Below are 24,884 nucleotides of genomic sequence, written 5' to 3' on the forward strand. Positions count from 1 at the left end.
GTTCTACTCTGTTCTGTTCTATTCTATTCTATTCTACTCTACTATTATTCTACTCAACTCTTCTTTCTTCTCTTGGTTTCTGTCTTCTATTCCACTCTACTTCTACCTTACCCTACCCTATTCTATTCTACTCTACTCTGTTCTACTCTTATTCTCTTCTACTCTGCTCTACTCTTATTCTACTATACTCTTCTCTTTTCTCTTCCTTTCTGTCTTCACTCCACTCTACTTTACTCTAATTCTACCTTACCCTACCCTACCCTACCTTACTATATTCTATTCTATTCTATTCTATTCTATTCTACTCTACTCTACTATTATTCTACTCAACTCTTCTTTCTTCTCTTGGTTTCTGTCTTCTATTCCACTCTACTTCTACCTTACCCTACCCTATTCTATTCTACTCTACTCTGTTCTACTCTTATTCTCTTCTACTCTGCTCTACTCTTATTCTACTCTTCTCTTTTCTCTTCCTTTCTGTCTTCTACTCCACTCCACTCTACTTTACTCTAATTCTACCTTACCCTACCCTACCCTACCCCCACCCTATCATATCATATCCCACTCTACTCTACTATATTATACTCTATAAATAAAATATTACAAATAAACAAAATATTCCTTCTCCCCATAACCTTTTCCTGGGTTGATCAAACCACCATCTTTCAATTGTTCCTCATAGAATTTGGTCAAATAGAATAGAATAAAATAGAATGGAATGGAATGGAATAGAATAACAGAGTTGGAAGGGACCTTGGAGGTCTTCTAGTCCAACCCCCTGCTCAGGAAGGAAACCCTACACCACTTCAAACAAATGGTTGTCTATGACAATCTTATCATCCAGTTCAACTTTCTTTTTATTATTCTCCAGTTTTTACATATCCTTCTCAAAACCGAATGTCCTAGTCAGCATCAAGAAAGAGTATTTTATTTCATTATTTTAAAAGGGACTTTTTATAGCTCGATGGCACGCTTTGCTCTGCTGTTCAGAAGGGAAAATAAATAACCGTGTCTATTTTTATACTTCTAACAAGGTTTCACTGATTTCAACGGGACACCCTTCAGCACCCGAGTGTACAAGGCACAGCAAAACTATTTTAACAGGAAATGAAAAAGAAATGCATTTTTAGAAACTCCACAATCATAAAAAGCTATCCAAAGACTGCTTAAAAAAGATTAAGGTAGCAGATTAAAATAAATCCAGGCAAGAGCAAGAACATTTAAATCCTGAATTCTGAAAAAGGGGCTGAATAAATTAAATCCCTTTATCACAACCTCTTGCTAGTTCACAAGGGAGTGCAGTTGCCTACCAACAATGCTTAATAATCAAGCTAAACTCCTTAAGAGCTTAATTTTTCTGCAAATAATGGAAGAATTGATTGCCATCCTGCGCATGTTTCTGTATTGGGCAAAACAGAACAAGAGGGTAAAGAGGTGAGACTTAACATTCCCGATCTCCTGGGCTGCAGGGGCCCCTGAGGGAAGATACAAATACTTGCCAACAGGAGTTGATAACTCACGGTTTAATGCAGGGGCGACCACTTGAAGATATGTGAAATTTCAACTCCCAGAATTCCTCGGCCAGTCAGAGTTGTAGTCCACAAGTCTTCAAATTGCCAAGGTTGGACATCCCTGTTCTGACCTGGGCTTCCCGAAATCACGTAGCAAACTCCTTGTCCCGACAAAATCCCTTTTTATTAAGCTAATGTGAATTCCACTGATTCACATTCAGCAAAGTCCCGGCAAACAGTCTTTCAAGGGTGAATTTACAACCACAGACCTTATCAGGCTTGGAGAGCTGCCAGGCTGATATCTTCCAAACGCAACTGCTGTACAAGAAAATACTTGGCAAGGAGTCTCTGAGAATCAGGAACAAATCTTCACACTAATTAAGCGAACGAATTGTCTCCTGCAAACTCCACTCCCCTGACGCTTCTCCTTATTCCCTATGGGAGGGGCCATTCACCTTCCACCTGTGCCTTTACTCCTGAGTCGACCCTTGTTCCTTAGCTGTTCCCTTCTTCTGGCAGCTCTGCGCATGCGCACATCGGGAACAGGCTCCAGCTGTTCTTCTGCCCCATGATGTCTGACTCCAAAGGCAGCTGATAACTGTCAAGATGGCCCTGGCCCCTTGTCTCCTTCCAACACAGAGCCCTCATCAGAGCCTTCCCCAGACTCCAGGACTGGCCCATGTTCCTCCCCAACCTCCTCACTGTCCGAATCTGCTGTCAGCTCTGCTGTCCGCTGGTGAGCCACAACACCTTCACAGACCTCCGTGAAGACTTGTCGGCCCCTCTCCAAGGGTCTGCGCATGCGCGCACTGGGAACAGGCTCCAGTTGTTTGTCTGCCCCACTGATCTCCGACTCCAAAGGCAGCTATTAACTGGCCCTGGACCCCTCTGTGCCTCCGATGCAGGGCCCTCATCCGAGCCTTCCCCAGACTCCAGGCCCATCTTCCTCCCCAACCTCCTCACTGTCTGAGTCTGCCACCAGCTCCGCTGGACACTGGCGAACCACAACAATCCATGGCTGAATGGTTGCATGTGGATTGGCCCCCGATTTCGTTCCTCCTTTTCAAGAAATCCGAACCGTGAGACAAACGCTCTGAACCTTCTCCGGAGAAAAAGAGAAACCTGAAACGGGTATCTCATCTATTTTGAACCCTGGCCCCACCCAGTGCTGCTTCAAGCCTCACCCAACCCAGAACCTCCGAAGAGCTAATTTAATTTAATTTAATTTAATTAGTTTAGTTTAGTTTAGTTTAGTTTAGTTTAGTTCAGTTCAGTTCAGTTCAGTTCAGTTCAGTTCAATTCAATTCAATTCATCAATTCAATTCAATTTAATTTAAATATTTAATTTAATTTAATTTAATTTATTAGATTTATAGGCCGTCCAATCCCGGAGGACTCCGGGCGGCTTACACAGAACAAGAAAGAAAGCAAACAAAATAAAAATAAAAAAAAATTAAAAATTCTCCAACACACATACGTTCTGATTGGGGCTGGACCCTATATAATAAGGTCAACAGCCCCAGGCCTGCCGGAACAGCCAGGTCTTAACAGCTTTTCTGAAGGCCATGAGGGTGGGTGAGGTCCGGACCTCTGGGGGTAGCTGATTCCACAGGGTCGGAGCAGCCACAGAGAAGGCTCTCCTCCGAGGCCCCGCCAGCTGAAACTGTCCGGCTGACGGCATCCTAAGGAGGCCCACCCTGTGGGATCTTATCGGCCGTTGGGAGGTATGTGGCAGTAGGCGGCCTCGCAAATACGCTGGTCCTGAGACATGTAGGGCTTTAAAGGTAATGACCAACACCGTGAATTGCGTTCGGAAACCAATTGGCAGCCAGTGCAGCTCGCGGAGGATAGGTGTAATATGGGTGTATCTCGGTACACCCAATATCGCTCGCACGGCTGCATTCTGGACTAGCTGTAGTCTCCGAACGCTTTTCAGGGGTAGCCCCATGTAGAGCGCATTGCAATAATCCAGCCTTAAGGTGACAAGGGCATGAGTGACTGTTTGAAGTGTGCCCCGATCCAAGTAGGGCCGCCATTGATGCACCAGGCGAACCTGGGCAAAGGCCCCCCTGGTCACAGCTGACAGCCTAAAAAATAAAGCTCAAATCTAATTGCCCATCCTGGCCTCCAGTCCTTCTTTGAGATGATTGTCCTGATAGCTGAAGAATTGGGAGCAAGAATTCAGCCTCATCAGATTCCCCCCACCCCACCCCCAGGTTCACATGCCAACAGGGGCTCATCGCCAAGCCCTGGCATTCATTCTCCCCTTGGCTGGTTCTGCTGCTTCCAGTTCATGTTGGCCTCCTAAGCACACAGAGGAGCGAGAAAGGGAGCAGCAGATCTCTCCTCCCTTTCCTCCATGCCTAAGGCTGCCTTCACCAGCCAGGTATTGCCCTACAAATCCCATCATCGCTTTGTAAGGTTCCAGCAGTTTCCCAGAGCCACTGAAATGGCAAAGAGCGTAGAGACTCGAGGCGAGGCTTGCAAAAAAAAAAAACCCAGCTTATATTTATGGCCGTAGCAAAAACTAGGTGACAAAACTGTATCCAAACCATACGTACAAATGCATGTAAGGCATAGCCACAGCCTGGAAAAGCGGCTCAGAGTATTATCTACATTTTAGGCAGATAGAAACAAAGTTTATCCAATCAGAGAGAAAGATTTGTTACCAATGGGATCTTTAAAGTGTTCTTTTGTTCAAGCTCCTGTCTCTGGTCTATCTTATCTATGGAGTATTCCTATAGCCTTGTGTAGGGGGTGGCAGCCTCCCTTTGCCAAGAATGCTTTAAGGATTTATGAGCCAGGAAAACTCCCTAGTTTGGTTCCTTTATCTATGGGGGCCTGATATTCCCATGTAACAATTTCTTCTATGTTTTCAAGAATGTCCCTAGCTTTGAAGCCAAGAATAGAAACGAGACGCAGCAGTGAAATAACATTGGCAGTACTGCCATCCAGTATTAAGGTTACAATTTGCTAGGCTAGAAAACAACTAATTTCTGACAGAATACAATTGTGGGAAGTTATCATCCAGCCCTGTTCCAGAAAAATGAAATATTCTAGGAAATATTGAAAAGGCAGAATATTTGTCTGGATGTGAAAAGAAAGAAACATGTTTTAAAAGACAGAATAGTTGCCTGTAGCTTCCTGCCCATCCCCACTTTGTTAGTGGGCCATTAAGAAGGCCAAGCTTGTCTACTTTACATAATAAAGACTTCTCCACTTCAGCTACAGGAAAGCATGATAATATTGGCCCCAACTGACCACATGGCATCTGAGAACTCAACCAAACCTGGATTCAAAACACAGCCCAGAGAGTTGCCCCTGCATGGCCCCATGGGAGTCTGACAACCAATCAGAATACATTTCTTACACAGGAACAGGAAACAGAGAGGTGGGACTGAACAGGTTATAAAAAGCCTAGCAAGCCCCTCCCTCGGCCCTTCTCTTCTTCTCCACCAACATTGAAGCATGTGATCACCTTTTCTGTTCAGGGCTCAAGCCATGTGGCCCTGTCCAACAATAAACGATCCATTCCTTGCAGCCTCCATGTCTCCAGTGTCTTTTTCCGCACTTGGAGCCGAACCGAGAAGGACATTTCTTTCATCACAATAATATAAGCAGAAGCCAATATTGATTCATATTGATTCATATATCCCTTCAGCTTGTTGGGCAACTATGGAGGCCTTGGGTTTGGAAAGGGGGGCTTGGGAGGCAGATGGGTCCCAAGTGGCTTGATTGAGGGAACACCCTGAACTGCCGTGCAGATCCCCAGACTTGGCCCTGGATTATTCGGGGGCTTGTCTGGAAGCTTCGACAGTTGCTTGTTTGTCAGCCCAACTAGGTATAGCAGACGGAGACCCCCGTACAGTGGGCAAATCTAAGGGTTTTTTGCCACCGGTTCTGTGGGCGTGGCTTGTAGGGGTGGTCATGTGACCGGGTGGGTGTGGCTAACTTCCCCCCACTTTTTAAAGCCTTTTTCTCTGCCGGTTCGCACAAATAGGTAGGGAAAAAATGCTTGTGCTAATGAAAGCAAGGAATTCAGCACCTGGAGTCTAAAATACACGAAAAAAGATTGCAGGAACTGGGTATAGCTAATCTAGAGAAAAGAAGGACTAGCGGTGACAGAATAGCAGTGTCCCAGTATTTGAGGGGCTGTCCCAAGGAAGAGGGGGTCAACTTATTTTCCAAAGCCCCAGAAGAAAAGGCAAGAAACATTGGATGGAAACTAATCAAGGGAATTAAGGAGAAACTTCCTAACAGTGAGGACAATTAACCAGTGGAACAGCTTTCCTCCAGAAGTTGTGGGTGCTTCATCACTGGAGGTTTTTAAGAAGAGACCGGATATTCATTTGTCTGAAATGTTACAGGATCTCCTGCTTGATCAGGGGGTTGGACTAGAAGACCTCCAAGGTCCCTTCCAGCTCTGTTCTGATTATTATCTCAAGAACAGTGACGTGCAGTCTGGGGAGGCAGGGCCTCACCACTGTCATCATGAAAAGAAAAGGAAAATTAAAAGGAAAAAGGCTGAGGTAGTTGCTGCCAGAGTCACAGTGGATGACTCTGCTTAGTGCTTAACTGTTTAAAAAAGCCTCTAAAAAAGTGCCCTCTGCAGGAGGAGGCGGGAGAACCACGTGCCTCCTTTAGTCCATCTTTATGATCACTCGAGCAGAGTTAAGCAAGGGTTAAAAGGCGAAAAGTTCCTTATGTAGATGAGGCACTTAGTTCTCTCACCTCCTCCTGTAGAGGGCGTTTTTTTTAGAGGCTTTTTTTAAACAGTTAAGCAGAGTCATCCATTGGGGACTCTGGCAGCAGCTAGCCCAGCCTGACCTCAGCAGCTCTTGCCTTTTTCCTTTTACCTTTTCATCATGGCAGACAAGAGCAGAGTCGAAATCCTCTGGGACACAGCTGGAAAAGGTATGTGGGTCGGAGGGAGGGGGAGGAATTCAAAATTAATGTAATTTGTAAGTAATTGTATTATTGTAAGTAATTTGTGTATGTGTGTGTTTTACCCACCTCTGCTGGCGCACGGGCTGGCACTTTATTTTTTATGTCGGATATAGAGGCCGGCAGGGCTTTTGGACATAGCATCAGGGCAGCTTTTGCCTCTAGTGCCGGGGTGGCAGGGCGGCTTTGGTTCCATCCAGCATTGATTCTTTGAAGCTTTCCATAGGTCCTCTCTGCTTTTAAAGTGTTCTGTTGGTCTAAGGAAGTTTTTCCTCTATGGCGGACATGCCGCCGGGGCATCCGAACGCCCTGCCACTGCGTCCGACAAAGCTTTTGCCCGCTTGCCTCACCAGCCATAAACCTCACCGCACGTCACTGCTCAAGAAGCCATTTTTCATAGGAGCCATGAAAGCAGAATCGAACACTTTTCTCAATTAGGACTTGTCTCTTTTTTAACTGTCCCTCCCACACAGCTTGATTATATTTGTTCAGTGGTGTAGCCCTGTACCACCCTCTTCGCAAATCAGATGTTTTTCTTTGGCTTCTTAAACTATGCGTAATTCCTTCAGTTTCCAAGCCCCTTTTCTCGAGCTTTTTCCTAGTTCCTCTCACCTTTTCCTAAAGTTCAAACCAGACAACCCAGGATTCAAGATTCATTGGACCGACCCAGAAGAGAAGGGAATAAAGACTCCCTAAATTTGGAGGACTCTATTTTCACAGTTGCAAACTAAAAATGCCCATTTTTTTTTTTTTTTTTTTTAGCAGCCAACTCATGCTGATCCATATTCAGCTTGGAATCCATTGCAATTTCAGGATTCATTTCTTTATTTGTTGCAAGTATTGTTATGAAGTCAGATATCCCAACTGGTCATTTGATTATTTCCCCTTCAGCGAAGAACTCTGCATCTGTCTCTGTTCAGTTTCTGGGACTTTCAGTCAATCAATCGAAACTGAGCTGGAAGGGACATTTTGCAGGGTCTTCTAAGTTCTAGTCCGACTCCCTGCTCAAGCAGGAGACCCCCATAGCACTTCAGACGAGTGACTGTCCAGTCTCTTCTTCCAAACCTCCAGTGATGGAGCATCCACACAACCTTCTGATTGCGAGCTGTTCCACTTTTCATTGTTCTCAGTGCTATAGAGTTTCTCTTTAATTCCAGGTTGCTCCTCTCCTTGATTGTTTCTTGTCCTGCCTTCAGGTGCTTTGGAAAATAAGTTGACCCCCTCTTCTTTGTGGCAGCCCCTCAAATATTGGAAGGCTGCTATCATATCTCCCCTGGTCCTTCTCTTCACTAGACCAGTGTTTCTCAACGTTGGCGACTTTAAGTCCTGTGGATTTCAACTCCCAGAATCCCCCAGCCAGCACAGCTGGCTGGGGGATTTTGGGAGTTGAAGTCCACAGGACTTAAAGTCGCCAAGGTTGAGAAACACTGCACTAGACTAGCCATGCCCAGTTCCTGCAACCGTTTTTTTTTTTTTTTGGTATGTTTTAGTCTCCAATCCCCTCATCATCCTGGTTGCTCTTCTCTGCAGTTTTTCTAGAGTCTCAACATCTTTTTTATAGTGTGGTGAGCAAAACTGGATGGAGTACTCTAGGTGTGGTCTTACTAAGGCTTTATAGAGTGGTATTAGTACCTCACTTGATGTTGATTTGATCCCTCTGTTAATGCAATTTAGGATTGCATTAGCTTCCTCCCCCACCTTTCATCAGCCAGGAAGCCCCAAAGGTGCTTTTCCCCTCCAACTGGACCTTCTTCTTGGTTTTTTTTTCTTGGAAAATGTTTCACTTCTCATCCAAGAAGCTCCTTCCGTTCTGAAGAACTGAACATGTTTTAGTTTCCAAAGGAAGGAAATAACCCCAAGGAAGTTGAGTTGCCTTTTGAAAAGAAGGAAGGAAGGAAGGAAGGAAGAAAGAAAGAAAGAAAGAAAGAAAGAAAGAAAGAAAGAAAGAAAGAAAGAAAGAAAGAAAGAAAGAAAGAAAGAAAGAAAGAAAAGAGAGAGAAGAAGAAAAGAAGGAAGGAAGGAAAGAAAGAAAGAAGAAAGAAAGAAAGAAGAGAGAGAGAGAGAGAGAGAAGAAAAGAAGGAAGGAAGGAAGGAAGGAAGGAAGGAAGGAAGGAAGGAAGGAAGGAAGGAAGGAAGGAAGGAAGGAAGGAAGGAAGGAAGGAAAAAACACGTTTGGGACAACCTGGATGATTGCAATCTCCATCAATCATCAGCCAGGAAATTACACCTCCCACCCCCAAGAAAAGACAAAAAAAGAAATTATGAATTTGGTAGGAATCCCTGGTTTAATGTAGGGCATTTCTGCTTCTGCTTCTTCTCTGCCTCTCCGCGCATGATGAAGAGTTTGCCCACTCTTTTGGGCTCGATCCTGAAGCAAGTCCTGCCCGACTCCCCTGCAAACACCGCCCCCCCCTCCCCGGTCGAAGTGAGAGGGACCGGAGCTCGTCTCCCCTTTTGGACCGGAACATCCCCAACGCCAGCGGGCCATCCCCCTTGGCAAGGGGGGCAGCAGGATGCTGCGACCGGCGGGGCGGCTTCCTGGGAGGGCAAGGGGAAAGGAGGGGTCTCGCCCGTCTTCCACGAGCCCCTCTCGTCCCCGAAGCTCCCCAGCCCCAGAGACGGAAACCCCCCTCCCTCAAGGCGCCCCCCTCCCAGGCACACCCGAAGTCCAGTAAAGTCTCTGGCCGGGACGATGGGGCCAGAGCCGCGCATGCGCCTCCGCTCCCCCAGCTCTCCAGCTGAACCCGGCGAAGCCCAAGCGCCAGATCCGCACCAGCGGCCGGGCAGGAGGCGATGGCTGGGGAGAACCAGCAGCGGACTCTCCGGAAGAGCATCGCGGCTCAGCAGCCGGCTCCTCAGTCGCCCCCGCCTGGCAACAGCCCCACCGCCCCGCAAGCGCCCAGCCCGGACAGCGGCGACACGGAGCGAGTGGCGCTCAAGAAGGAGATCGGCTTGGTCAGCGCCTGTGCCATCATCATAGGTGAGGAGGGGGTAGCCCCGTCGGTCCGGGGAGGGGGAGACCCCCCTAACATCACCCCCCCTAGGGAGGGGGGGTCTCCCCCGGCTTGGAAAGTTGCTCTTGGTGGTGCGCGGTCCTTTAAAAGAGGAGGGGGACAAGGGAGAGGCGAGGCTGCTTGGAGGAGGAAAAAAACCCCTCCTTCTTTTCTCTTCTTACACTTTAACAGAGTTGGAAGAATAGAATAGAATAGAACAGAACAGAACAGAACAGAATAGAATAGAATAGAATAGAATAGAATTCTTTATTGGAAAAATGTGATTGGACACACAAGGAATTTGTCCTTGGTGCAGATGCTCTCAAGTAAACATAAAAATACAAGATACATTTGTCAACAATTATAAGGGACTTTGTAGGTCATCTAGTCCAACCCCTCCCCCTGCCCAAGCAGGAAACCCTACAGCATTTCTGAGAAATGGCAGTCCAGTCTCTTCTTGAAAGTCCCAAGTGATGAAGCCCCCACAACTTCCAAAGGCAACTTCTGTTCCATGGGTTGATTGTTCTCACTGTCAGAAAGTTCCAGGTTGAATCTCTCCTTGTTCGGTTTCCATCCATTATTCCTTGTCTGGCCTTCAGGTGCTTTGGAGAATAGCTTGACCCCTTTCTCTCTGTGGCAGCCCCTCAAAGATTGGAAGACTGCTATCATGTCTCCCCTGGTCCTTCTCTTCACTGGACTAGCCATGCCCAGTTCCTGTAACCGTTCTTCGGGGGGACAAATTTGGAGGGGGGAATATTGGCTACCAAGCCAGGTCCCCACTCCTCCTCCCTTTACGTTTCTTTCCGTTTCTTGGCAGCTTGCATACTGGTAGTCCTCAACTTATGGCCACAATTGAGCCTAGAATAGAATAGAATAGAATAGAATAGAATAGAATAGAATTCAATTCTTTATTGGCCAAGTGTGATTGGACACACAAGGAATTTGTCTTTGGTGCAGATGCTCTCAGTGTACATAAAAATAAAAGATACATTTGTCAAGAATAATAAGGTACAACACTTAATGATAGTCATAGGGTACAAATAAGCAATCAGGAAAAAATATCAACATAAATCATAAGGATACAAGCAAAAAAGTTGCAGTCATACAGTCATAAGTGGGAGGAGATGGGTGATAGGAACGATGAGAAGATTAATAGTAATAGTAATGCAGACTTAGTGAATGGTTTGACAGTGATGAAGGAATTATTTGTTTAGCAGAGTGATGGCATTCGGGGGGAAAACTGTCCTTGTGTCTAGTTGTCTTGGTGTGCAGTGTCCTATATCATTGTTTTGAGGGTAGGAGTTGAAAGAGTTCCAATAAATTCCATCCAAACCATGGGCAGCCACATTGGTTCCTGGAGATAAGAGCCATTTCTCACATGGCTCAGTCCTCCAGTGGGTTTTGGGGGGCACTTAACAACTTCCTGCAGTCAATCCTACCTGCTTAAGTAGCTTTTGGAGATCCTCAAGTGCCTTTTTGCCCTGTTAATATTTCCTATTTATGAATGCAGATTTATTTATTTAGCAAACTCGCAATATACATTTTCCCCTGGATTAATAATGCTTCCATTTGTGAAGACAGATATTGGGATGGGGGGGGGGAGGCAAACAGAAGGTCTCAAAGCAGTAATGGTGTTCACACAACCCTCTGAACTGCAGTTTGTCCACCACGTTTTAGCCACTCCTGTTGTGCACACCAAGCCAGTGGATTTAGATGTGGAAAGCCAGAAAGTTTGGCGAAGTGAATGAGCCCCACTTCAGTTAATCCTCTTTAAATCTATCACACGAGCACCACTAATGAGTGAAAAGGTTGTGGCGGTCTCCGAGGGGGGGGGGGGCAAATTAACTAAGAATCTGAGACTTGTTTTGCCTTTTTTAAAAAAAAAAAATCTTGGGAGGCGTCTGGAAAACGGGCAGCTCTTTCAGAGGGACAGTTTTGGGAGAGAGCCCTGCTTTGATTGATCATTCCAATTATGTAAATGCCACCAACAATGTTTTTGCCAGCCTGTGTGTGTGTGTGTGTGTGTGTGTGTGTGTGTGTGTGTGAATTTTTGTGACAGCAGTTTAGGGCTTTTTCCAAGGCAGCTCACCAACACACGGTGTTTTCATTGTCTTTGGGTAAGCTCCTGTAGAAAACTAGGCTGTTATTTTAAGCCTCAGGGAAATAAATAGACATGTGTGCCTGTGAATTCATTGTGATGCAGTTGTTACTGAGTCAATCTGAAGCCTACTCTTTTCCCCCCCAAAAAACCTCCGCGTGCTGCTTCTCCTTCTTTATGCCTTGTCCACCTAACAACAAGAGCCAAGGTGGCGCAGTGGTTAGAGTGCAGTACTGCTGGCCACTTCAGCTGACTGCTATCTGCAGTTCGGCGGTTCAAATCTCACCGGCTCAAGGTTGACTCAGCCTTCCATCCTTCTGAGGTGGGTGAAATGAGGACCCAGACTGGGGGTGATATGCTGACTCTGTAAACTGCTTAGAGAGGGCTGAAAGCCCTATGAAGCGGTATATAAGTCTAACTGCTATTGCTAACCTCTCCAGTGGGTTAGGAGAAGAGGAAGAGACAGAGAGAAAGAGAGAGGACGGCAAGATCAGATTATGAAGTATGCTCCTTTGTGATTTGAACCTAGGTCTCTGGCTGTGTGTTCTGACCCAGCCTTCGCAGAACCAAGAAATGGACTCTTTGTCCCGAAAAAGCCCTCTTTATTTATCTACCGTGAATTACTGGCATTCACACACCAAAAAGTCCAGGCAATAATCCTTCAAAGGGTTAACTGCAGTAACAGACCTGATCCGTTCCTTGGGAAACTTGCCAGGCAGGGAGCTTCCACCTGAAAAGCTGTAAATTAAGTTCTGGCTAGCAGTCTCTGAACCACGATAAGCAAATCTGAAAGAAATACGAACTGTTGTCTCCTACAACCACCACTCTCCTTTCCTTCTATTTATTCCCCAGCCAAGGTGGGACCATTCAGCATCCACATGTGCCTTTCTTCTCAAGTTGATTCCTTGTCCTCAGTTGTTCTCCTCCCCTAACAGCTCCATGAAAATGTCCATCTGGAATGGGCCCCAGCTGTTCTTCCTCCCCACTTATCTCCGACTCCGAAGGTAGCTGGGAAATGTCGGATGGCTCTGGCTTCTGACGCAGAGCGTCCATCAGAGCCTTCCCCAGACTCCAGAACTGGCCCAAGTTCCTCCCCAACCGCCTCATCATCCGAGTCTGCCAGCAGCTCCACTGGCAGCTGGTGGACCACAACACTGTGCAGTGATCCTTTAAGCACATCCTGTCTCCCAAGGTACATTGAAGGGCAGGTCCTATCATCCAGAGTCATCTTCCACACCATGATATTTTATGCTGTTGGGAGTTTTAGTCCCGTTACTTGTCCCAGCTTCTGCAAACCTAGCAGTTAAAATGCAAGTAGAAAAATAGGAACCACCTTTGGTGGGAAGGTAACAGCGTTCCGTGCGCCTTTGCCATTGAGTCATGCCGGCCACATGACCACGGAGACGTCTTCGGACAGGGCCGGCTCTTCAGGTTTGAAACTGAGATGAGCACTGCCCCCTAGAGTCGGGAACAACTAGTACATATGTGTGAGGGGAACCTTTACTTTTACCTTACCTTTTGGGAAGGATGATGCTATCTCAGGCCTTGACTGGATGTCGGTTGCAAAGTATCACATCTTTCAAAAGATCTCCAGTCCTTTAAGGCAGTGGTCTCCAACCTTGGCAACTTTAAAACCTGTGGACTTCAACTCCCAGAGTTCCTCAGCCAGCTTTGCAAAGCTGGCTGAGGAACTCTGGGAGTTGAAGTCCACAGGTCTTAAAGTTGCCAAGGTTGGAGACCACTGCTCTAAGGTCTCTTCCCTAGCTCACCTGTGAGGTTCCAAAAGGTCAAAAATAAAATTGAAGTCCATGTGAAAAATAATAATGAGCTCCAATTAGAATTTTCTTGGCCAAAGGAAAGAGGAGAACGGAACAACACACACCACAGTGTTCCTAATTAAGCCCTTGAGGGTAAACAAAACAATTTTGTTAATCCACTCCTAGGTCTCCCTGCCATGGCTAATCTTCACCTACCATTCAAGAAAAATCTTGACCCTAAATGCCAAACAAGCAGTCACAGAGCCCCAATGACATATTTGGGAGTAAAAACATTGCCAGTCCTGAAGGAGAAGAAAAGTTTGCATTGAACCGTTCGTGGTTTTTTCCCCCCTTTGTTTTAAGTGGAGAAATGTAGGCTAGTGTTTAGTTTAGAGAATGTTAGTTACAACCTCTTTCAATCAATGGGGGGGGGGGGGGATAGCCTTTTTTTTTTTCCAGATCTGGAATGGGATGCTAGTCATATCCTACCGAATGGAAGCCCAAGGCTTTCCAAGTTGATTTGGTCTTTGTTGTTAGTTGCAAAGTCGTGTCCGACCCATCGCAACCCCATGGACAATGTTTCTCCAGGCCTTCCTGTCCTCTACCATCCTCTGGAGTCCATTTAAGCTCACTCCTAGTGCTTCGGTGGCTCCATCCAGCCACCTCATTCTCTGTTGTCCCCTTCTTCTTTTGCCTTCAGTATTTCCCAGCATGAGGCTCTTCTCCAGTGAGTCCTTCCTTCTCATTAGGTGGACAAAGGATTTGAGTTTCCTCTTCAGGATCTGCCCTTCGAAAGAGCAGTCAGGGTTGATCTCCTCTAGGACTGACCGGTTTGATCACCTTGCAGTCCAAGGGACTCACAGGAGTCTTCTCCCGTACCATAGTTCAAAGGCTATTATACAACTGTTATTAATCATTATTTTTTCTTTGACTCTCTATTTTGAAATGACTCTAGGCAGAGTACATCATAAAACATGGACAGAAAGCCATTTCAGAGGGCCTCTTTTGACAAGCAGGGTGAGGGGGCGGAAGTAGAAAAAGTTTCACAGAGCTCATGTGTGCAGACTAGAAGAGAATATTTGTCGCTCAGGGTCTTACTTTGGGCTCTTGGTGCCCTCTGAGCTTGGTGGCTTTCTTGCAGACGTTTCATTACCAAACTAGTTAACATCATCAGTGCACTGATACAGCACGGATGACATTCCTAATTTGCTAATGAAAAGTCTGCTAGAAAATCACCATGCTAGGAAAGCATCGAGGACCTCACAATTCCTACATTGTTAGCTATTGTTACTGGATTGCCATCTTGGGTGTGTCTTGAAATACACCCACGAAAGATTTAGGATACATACATTTGAGTTCAAAGAGAAAACCATCACCCCCTTAATAGCTAGGAAACGAGACATGAAAGAAAATCCAACGCACCCTGAAATTTCAGCCAGGTTCATGCTTCTTAGTATTGTTTTTTTTTTAAGGCACAGTTGTTACAAAAGCCACATCTGTTGAGTTGGATGGATGTTCCACTAAGAAACAGAACATAAGCTTTTTATTATTACTAATCTTGAGAGACACCGTGGCTCAATGGCTAAGACGCTGAGCTTGACGATCGAAAGGTCGGCAGTTCAGCGATTCGAATCCCTAGCGCCGCGTAACGGAGTGAGCTCCCGTGACTTGTCCCAGCTTCTGCCAACCTAGCAGTTCGAAAGCAGGTAAAAATGCAAGTAGAAAAATAGGAACCACCTTTGGTGGGAAGGTAACAGCGTTCCATGCGCCTTTGGTGTTGAGTCATGCCGGCCACATGACCACGGAGACGTCTTCGGACAGCGCTGGCTCTTCAGCTTTGAAACGGAGATGAGCACTGCCCCCTAGAGTCAGGAATGACTAGCACATATGTGCGAGGGAAATCATTACCTTTATTACTAATCTTAAGCCCTCTTTTCCACTCCTACCTTGTTGAAAATATTCACTGAGGGTTCTAAATTCTAAAAGCCTTCCTTTTTTTGTCACCAAATTGTCACAACAGGTGAATCATCATTTGTTGTGCAGGGGTGTTTTTAGAGATGAGAGCTTAGCCTTTCGGCTGACTTCCTTAAGCATGTCGAATTTGAGCCTTGTGGTTTTCTCAAGAACCTACCAGTTTGAAATCTGTGTTCATTTAAGATAAATCCAGATCCTATCATAAGATATGGAACTGGCCAAATTACAGAACAAGTCTGTGTTGTTGGTTTTTTTTATGTGTATGCCTGAGTAAAGATGCAAAATATATTGATGGCAAAAGAGAACTTTCTTAAAAGTGCAGTTGTCCCTCAACATCATCTTCGAATGCTTATTATTTCCTTAAATTACACTTAATGCTACCGGATCTGGTAGATTTAGAACAATAAATCGAACTGTGGCCCAGATTTCTCAATGTGACTGTGCAAAGTTTGGGGGCCCCAAACTTTCAGACCTCGGGGACCACTAAATTCATAATTTTAAATTACCAGGAATACTACCGTGTTTCCCCCAAAATACGACAGGGTCTTATTTTCTTTTTACGTACAAAATATGGCTTGGGCTTTATTATGGGGGGAGGGTTTATTGTTTTGGGGTTGCCGGGAGGCTGATCCCTTGCGAGTGGGCTCCCAAAGAGCCGGGCACAGCCTCATGGGCGAATGGCTGTGTTGCGCTGTCGCAGCAGCGCAACACAACAGCCATGAAACACCACGCTCACGAGCAGCCACCCGGCAAACCCCCTTTGCAGCTGGCCACAGTGCCATTCACTGACCTAGGGATATCGCCAAGCCGCATGAGCGCCTGTTCGCCGCCGCCTGGCTCCCGCGGCTTAGTGCCTTCCAAATGCCAGTGAATGGTGCTCTGCACGGCTGGAGAGGGGGGTTGCGTGAGCGGCTATTCTGTGGCTCACCCGCCTCCCAGCTCACGAGGCATGGCCTAGCTCTCAATACAGAGCCAGGGCATCTCCACTACCGCCGCCATCCCAGCCTGGCTTTTTCGGTGCCTTCTAAACCAAGTCTTTCAGCAGTGGCCGCTCTGGGCACAAGCTCTATGGTTGTGGGCCAGCTGCTGGCAGAGCGTACAACCATAGAGCGTGCGCCCAGAGTGGACACTGCCGAAAGACTCAGTTTGGAAGGCGCGGAAAAAGCCAGGCTGGGATGGCGGCGGCAGCAGAGGTACCCTGGCTCCGTAATGAGAGCTGGGCCATGCATCGTGAGCTGGGAGGCGGGTGAGCGAGAGCGGAAGAGCCGCTCGTGCAACCCCCCTCTCCAGCTGTGCAGAGCGCCATTCACTGGCATTTTGAAGGCGCCAAGCCGCGGGAACTAGGCAGCGGCGAACAGGCGCTGACGCAGCTTGGTACCTTCAGGATACTGCTAGGTTGGTGAGCAGCCTCTGCCTGGCCAGAGGTGGGGGGCTGTCCAGGGGGCTTATATGCAGGAGGGCTTATATTTTTGCCCACTAGAAAAATGGGACATGGCTGTATTATGAGGACATGTTGTATTTTCAGGGAAACACGGTAATACGATCTGCCTAATGACCAGCTGGGTGAGAATGGCTAGGTGGTCACGTGATTGGGTGGGCATGGCCAGCTTGATGTCACTCATGTCAAGGAGTGTCTCGCCGGTCTCTTCTCACCCTTCCCCTCCCAGCCACTCCTCCATTGCCTGCCCGGGCTCCTTAGGGCCCAAACAGGAAGCAGTTATTGGAGATAAGCAGCCACCATGAGAATGAGTTAGCAAAACAGCTGGCTCAGTTCAAATTGGATTTGACCGAGAAGAAGGCTCAGCAGAAGCACTTTACCAGGATAGGCTTTCCAAGCAGAGGGAAGACCTACAGGAGTGCAAGGCCAGGTGCCAGCGCCTGGAGGCTTACTAGGCTGAGATGGTAAGCCAGTTCCAGACCATGAGGCTGTCCCACTAAAACAAGGTCCTCCGGCTCTTCGCCACCAGTGGCACTTCCCTCCAGCCTTCACCCAAAGCCCCATACCCGGAGGCTGAAACAGACCCCAAGTTGGAATTCCCCCCCCCACCGCCTCCGATCCACACAAAAAGACCCCAAAGGGGGAGACTCTCTGCAGCAACACAAATGTTCATTGCACCTATCCAGCCCAGGGGCCGTAATTTGAGGACTCCTGAGTTAGTGCAATATAAAAATGCAAATAATTTTTCTGCGGACCACCAAAACTTTCTCGCAGACCACCAGTTGGTGACCACCGCCTTAGAGCTCTTAACTGTTCACATTTTCATGCTTTTAGCATTCCTATCTTTAAGCAAAGAGTCACAGCATCTATTGCTGACACAATCCAGCTCAAATTCCCCCCTTTAAAAAAAATTGGGGGGGAAATTTCACGGAGACGAACAAACTAGCTTTACGATGGTGTCCATCAACAGAATGAAAACAACAGGGAAGACAAGATCACCCAGAGAGGCTCCTGCCAGCTGTTTGTTGACATCTAGGAGTATCTACGGTGAATCTGTGACATTTAAATCTCTGTCTCAGATCTTCTGGCAAACAGCACAAAGGCCAGTTGTAGCCACGTTCTCAGTTTCACTCTGCTTCAGAAGCAGGTGAATGTCTGCATTAGATCTTTCAGTTCCAAGCCGATCCTTACAATCTGAGTCCTTTATCGCTTGGTAGAATCACATGCAGGTAGTCCTCGACTTATAACAGTTCGTTTAGTGATGATTCAAAGTTACAACGGCACTGAAAAAGGTGGCCTATGACCAGTTTTCACACTTATGACCGCTGTAGCGTCCCCATGGCCACGTGGCCAAAATTCAGATGCTTGGCAATTGGCTCATGTTTATGCAATTGACTCATGCTTATGCAATTGACTCATATTTAAGCAATTGACTCATATTTATGGCATTGACTCATATTTATGCAATTGACTCATATTTAAGCAATTGACTCATATTTATGATGGTTGCAGTGTCCCAAGGTCATGTGGTCCTCTTTTGCGAACTTCTGATGAGCAAAGTCAATGGGGAAGCCAGATCCCCTTAACAACAGTTTGACTAATTTAACAAACAGGGATTCACTTAACAACGGTGGCAAGAAAAGTCATAAAAGGTGCCAAAATTCACTTAAACAAATGCTTCACTTAGCGACATAACAATTGGGCTCAATTGTGGTCGTACGTCAAGGACTACCTATACTTCTAGCCATGCCCAGGGATTTATTGGCAATGCCGCCACCATCATCCCAAACCAGGGCTGTAAAAGAAGGTTGCATTCCAAATTCCTAGCCAACATGAAATCTATTCGTAAAGCTCGTATCGTACATTTCAAGGTCTGACTTTCTTATAGTTAGAAAAGTGTGACATGTCTTGTGTGAATCCATAGGGGTCATCTTGCTCATAACCTGGCAGGCTTAAGCACTTTGGCTTCTTGTAGAAACAGCTTGTTTGTCCTTTAGGTGAAAATATCTGGTACAAAAGTTCCGGGCACACTGTTAGAAAATATAATATCTACAGAAGAAGGAAAAGAATTAAAACTGGACTTTTTGAGAGCCCAAGAGAAAATGGTTAAAAGAGGAAGAAAGGGTAAAAGAGTTACATTAGTAGACTAAAGAGAATAGTAGTAAGGTTGTTATTGTTATGTAACTTGTTAAGAAATAAAGAAATGATAGTATATTGTTAATTGTAGAAAAAAAATGAAAGAAATGCTCTCTATGCTTAAATTGAATTAAGAGGATGTATGCTGTTTACAGCAAAATATACCAATGGATAAAATAAGAAATGAAAATGTGGTGTAACTTTGAAGGGGCAATTGAAGATATTGTTTATGTACCAAGAAAAAATTAACGGCAAAGATGAAAAATAAGGGAAGAGAATAATTTGGCTGAAAGTGAAAACGAAACTATGATGTAAAAAGGACTATGTAAATGAGAGGATGAAAAAGAAAAGACCTGGACAACTTTTTGTTCCTATAATATGTATAATTTGTATTAAAAAATAAAAAACCTTGGGGAAAATATACAATTTCCCCCTGCCTCATTACAGATCTTGGTTACTGGGTTAGGTATAGTGGTGGGATTCAGCCAGTTTGCACCACTTTGGGAGAACCACTTGTTAACTTTCTGAACAGTTTGGTGAACTGGTTGTTGTAAGAAATCACTAGGGCAGAGAACCGGTGGTTAAATTATTTGAATCCCGCCACTGGTTAGGTGCCCTATAAAAAAAAATTAAGAACACTTTTGAGTGCCCTCAAATGCCCCTGCAACCGGAAGGAATCAAAGCCAGCTGGCCCCAGGTGAAGCCTTGGAGGAAATTAATAAATTTGGACTTAAGACTAATTAATCTCATGTTGCCCATGTGATTGAAAAGCACAGCGGCAGCTGGCAGTATTTTGGCTCTCTAGCTCAGTGCTTGAAGGTTGAACTTGAATTTCAGAAATCAGACCATCAAGTACTGTACATCCTTGTATAAAGCCAAGGATTTTACAACTTCCTACCTGAGGTCTTCCTACCTAAGGGAAGAAATGGAGGTAGTGACAGATTTTATTTTCCTGGGCTCCAAGATCACTGCAGATGGGGACAGCAGCCAAGAAATTAAAAGACCCTTGCTCCTGGGGAGGAAAGCTATGGCAAATCTAGACAGCAGACTAAAAAGCAGAGACATCACCCTGCCAACAAAAGTGTGTATAGTCAAGGCGATGGTTTTCCCAGTTACAATGTATGGCTGTGAAAGTTGGACCATAAGGAAGGCTGAGCGCCAAAGAATGGAGGCCTTTGAACTCTGGTGCTGGAGAAGACTCCTGCGAGTCCCTTGGACTGCAAGGCCATCAAACCGGTCAGTCCTAGAGGAAATCAACCCTGACTGCTCTTTAGAAGGCCAGATCCTGAAGAGGAAACTCAAAGACTTTGGCCACATAATGAGAAGGAAGGACTCACTGGAGAAGAGCCTCATGCTGGGAATGATTGAGGGCAAAAGAAGAAGGGGATGACAGAGAATGAGGTGGCTTGATGGAGTCACCGAAGCAGTTGGCATGAGCTTTAATAGACTCCAGAGGATGGTAGAGGATAGGAAGGCCTGATGGGATGTTGTTGATGGGGTAGCAATGGGTTGGACACGACTTCACAACTAATAACAAAGACCTGAAGTCTTTGGAAGAAGGATGTTTCTTTGGGAGCCCATTTGAATTGAAGCAGGTACAGAGGAAAAGGCGCTGTAGACCAGAGGTGGGTTCCTACCAGTTCGCACCAGTTTGGTAGAACCGGTTCGTCAAATCTACCGAACCGGTTAGAAGAGGTTCCACCAGTGGACCCGAAAGCAGGCCACACCTACAGAAGAGGTTCCAAAAAATTTTGAAACCCACCACTGATACACAGACACACATACACACAGAAAGAGAAAGAGAGGAAGAAAGAAATAAAGAAAAAAAGAAAGAAAAAGTGAGAGATGAAAGAAAAAAAGGAAAAAGGGACAGAGACAAAAGGAAGGAAAGAAAGAGAGAAAGAAAAAGAAAGGAAGAAAAAAGTGAGAGATGAAAGAAAAAAAGAAAAAAGGGACAGAGAGACAAAAGGAAGGAAAGAGAGAGAGAGAGAGAGAGAAAGAAAGAAAGAAAACACATGGCCGGCAAGCCACTCCCACCAGGTCACATGGCCAGCAAGCCACTCCCATAAAGGAGGCCACACCCACAGAGGAGGTTCGAAAAATTTTTGAAACCCACCACTGCTGTAGACACACTTTGGGGGTGTATTTTTGAAGGTACTAATTTGTAGTGCTCTCTGAGTGTGATATTTTCTTGCAGACGTTTCATTACCAAACTAGGTAACATCATCAATGCATGGATTTTACCTAACTGGGTAATATAACGTCTGCAAGAAAACCACCAAGCTCAGAGACCATCAAGGAGATCAGTTTAATCCTGGGCTATAAAGATTCTCTTTTATTGGCACTAATTTTTCCCCCTATCTTTGCTCTTATAATGTTTGGGACTTCTTCGGCTAGAAACTGGGAGATTGTGAGTTCTAGTTCCACATTTTGCATCATTAGTTTCCTAAAAATGATTAATTACACTCTGCAGGTTTTGTTTTTACCCGTCTCTGCTGAACAAACCACATTACATTAGCCCACAAAACGTAGTTTTCAAGGTATGGTTGTGAGTGCATCCCTCACATGAAATAAAATAAAAACATCTGACCACAGGATGACAACAGATGGGGCCTGTTGTTGACTTTATGGGAAGGGTTCTTCTTTGACCATCTGTCCCATGCAAAGCACCTTGGCCTGCTTTCACTTTCACTTTTAGGGGAAGCTACTGCTGTCTTCCTTCTTCTCCCTTCCACAACTGCTTTCTCCTGCCCAAGTTCCCCATCACCATATTCTGCAATATTACACGAGGCTATTGATATCCAAAAGAGGCATCATATCAGTGGTGGGATTCAAAAATTTTTACTACCTGTTCTGTGGGCGTGGCTTGGTGGGCATGGTGTGTCTTGGTGGGTGTGGCTTGGTGGGGTGGCGAGGGAAGGTTACTGCAAAAGGTTCACCGACAAATGCGCGCCGACGAAACTGCGGTGAGAAAACGGCAAGTTTGAAATCGCGCCAACGAATGACCGCAGAAGCGTGCCAACAACAGCGCACTGACAAAAGTGTGCTCTAACCCTAACCCTAAACCTAAACCTAAACCTAAACCTAAACCTAAACCTAAACCTGAACCTAACCCTGAACCTAACCCTGAACCTAACCCTGAACCTAACCCTAACCTTAACCCTAATCGTGCTTCTGTCGGTGCTCTTTTGTCAGCGCGCCTTTGTGGGCGCGCTGTCAACGTCGCGGTTTTATCACCGCAGTTTTGTCGGCGCCCTGTTGTCAGGCGCGCATTTGTTGGGTCACGAATGCAAAATCCCCATTCCCTCCCGATCATCTGGGACTCGGGAGGCAGAGAATAGATGGGGGCGGAGCCAGTCAGAGGTGGTATTTACCAGTTCTCCAAACTACTCAATATTTCCGCTACTGGTTCTCCAGAACTGGTCTGAACCTGCTGAATGCCACCTCTGCAACACATCTTTAGCGTAAACCAGGAGTGGCAAACCTTTTAGATGTTACTGGCCTACAACTGTCAGCAGTCCCTAGTGAGGGATTCCCGCAGTTGTCATGCAACATTTTGAGAACTTTAAACTTGTCCTACCACTCCCCAGTTTCCACAGATCTTCTCTGCTCTAGTTCCTTCCAGCTCAAGTATGTAGCTAGAGATCCTCTAGTGTTGATTCTTTTAAAATATATATATGATGATGATTAGTTTACCAATTTAGCAAGCATAGAAGTCCTCTGAGTAATGTTTCAGTTCATGGTTGATAATTTTCCAGAAGCTAAACAAGAGTGTTCTATTTTTTTTTTTGTAAGATGACTTACAGCCTCCTCTTTTATACCTTGCTAAGTTTTAAATATTTTAAAAACACTCTGGAAGAAGGATTCTGTTTTGTGTAGTCGTGTTTCTTTTCCCAGTATTTACATCATGAGTCCTTTTTCATAAGAGCAGTGTTTTTAAAATAAATTGCAAAATAATTAAACCAGGGAAGGATAGATTCCAGGAGATTACCACTGATTTGACTTAAAAAAAAGTGGGGGGACATTGACAATAGATTTGTTCACTCTCATTTGTGACTAGCTGAAAGGTAATTCTATTTTAGTTTGCCAAACCTGACTGGGTGATTGCTTTTTCCAGTTGAACTCAAGAAACTCCCTTGCATAACTGTCCAGACTGAATCCCGCCTTGACTAGGCTGTGCAACTTTTTTTTTTAAAAACCTCCTAATAAAATGCAAGCCGCATCACCCAATGTTGGCAAGATGCGCGCAGCAGGATGTCAGAAACAGAAGAAAAGGCGGAGGATTCGGAAGAAGCTTCAAACACACATCCCAGAACATACGTGTTTCTAACAGAAGAATGAACGATGACCTATAGCAAAAGGAAGGTGTTATTTAAGAACTGTGTAGAATAGAAGAGAAGAGAAATGGAATGGAATGGAATAGAATAGAATAGAATAGAATAGAATAGAATAGAATAGAATAGAATAGAATAGAATAGAATAGAATAGAATAGAATAGAATTCGTTATTGGCCAAGTGTAATTGGACACACAAGGAATTTGTCTTTGGAGCATATGCTCTCAGTGTACATAAAGAAAAATAAAATAGAATACATTCATCAAGAATCATAAGATACAACACTTAGTGATAGTCATAGGTTACGAATAAGCAATCAAATTGTACTAGGAAACAAATAAAACAATTTAAATTGTAAAGATACAAGCAACATGGTTACAGTCATAAATGGGAAGAGATAGGTACTAGGAAGGATGAGAAGAATAATAGTAATACAGTCTTAGTAAAGACTATAGTAAATTATTTGACAGTGTTATGAGAATTAGCTCTTAAGCAGAGGGATGGCGTTCGGGGAAAACCTGTTCTTGTGTCTTGTTGATTTGGTGTGCAATGCTCTATAACATCATTTTGAAGGTACATAAAAGAAAAGATACAGCAATCCAGCTGTGATTGTTGGGGTTGATTTTTGTTTCGTCTGGGTTTTCAAGGGCACAGAAATTGGATATTAGCAGAACCAAAGTTCTGGTTGGATGGAGCTCAACCAGAACCGATTTTTCCAAAGCAGTTTATAGATGCAGAAATAGGAAAATTCAGTCTACCACATTTACTGCACTTCAATTTATCCCTTCCCTCACAATGGACCAGGCTGCAAGTTTGAATGTACTTATTAAATATTAGTTCAGTGTTTCTCAACCTTGGCAACTTGAAGATGTCCGGACTTCAACTCCCAGAATCCCCCAGCCAGCGAATGCTGGCTGGGGATTTCTGGGAGTTGAAGTCCGGACATCTTCAAGTTGCCAAGGTTGAGAAACACTGTGTTAGTTATTGTTGAATCTCCACAAAGAACACATTCTCGCCCTTCTCTGCCATCGTCCTGTGTCCTAAACTTTAGCATCTGAATAGGTTTGCTCAGTGAGTTTTTTTTTTTCCTGACAGAAGACACACACTATTTAGCTGTCTGATATGGTATAAGTTACATTTTAAATACTCTGGTGAAAATGCTTCAGAAATCACCAGGGCGAAGGCTATCATTCCAAGCTGTAGCTGAAGGATGTCTTAATTTTAAAAAAATATCCCATGCTTATTCAATGAAACTAAAGAACATGAACACCACTAAACTCAAGCTAAGTTATGTTCTCTTTTCCCCAACCAAGTATCACTCGCTGAAACATCTTATTAGAATTGGCCAAGTGTGATTGGACACACGAGGAATTTGGTGCAGATGCTCTCAGTGTCCATAAAAAGAAAAGATACATTCATCACAAATCATAAGGTACAACACTTAATGATAGTCACAGGGTACAAATAATCAGGAAACAAGCAATATCAATATAAATCATAAGGATACAAGCCACAAAGTTACAGGCATAAGTGGGAGGAAATGGGTGATAGGAACGATGAGAAGATTAATAGTAATCAGTGGTGGGTTTCAAAAACTTTTCGAATCTACTCTGTAGGTGTGGCCTCCTTTGTGAGAGTGGCTTGCCGGCCATGTGACCTGGTGGGAGTGGCTTGCCGGCCATGTGTTTTCTCTCTCTC

The 24,884-nt window shown here is 45.1% G+C and overlaps 1 protein-coding gene across 1 annotated transcript in view; it reads left to right on the plus strand.

Moving 5' to 3' along the window:
• The first annotated feature begins 9,144 nt into the window (after positions 1–9,144).
• Positions 9,145–24,884, plus strand: part of SLC7A10 (solute carrier family 7 member 10) — a 41,196-nt gene continuing 25,456 nt past the window's right edge. Inside the window, exon 1 of the mRNA XM_087728705.1 lies at positions 9,145–9,435. Within this exon, the coding sequence (XP_087584831.1) occupies positions 9,249–9,435 (187 nt within the window). The 5' untranslated portion in view covers positions 9,145–9,248. The remainder of the gene's footprint in view (positions 9,436–24,884) is intronic.

This window comes from Thamnophis sirtalis, unplaced genomic scaffold (assembly GCF_051295495.1).
Source record: "Thamnophis sirtalis isolate CommonGarterSnake01/CBP01778 unplaced genomic scaffold, rThaSir2_p1.2 scaffold_14, whole genome shotgun sequence".
Taxonomy (NCBI): Eukaryota; Metazoa; Chordata; class Lepidosauria; order Squamata; family Natricidae; genus Thamnophis; species Thamnophis sirtalis.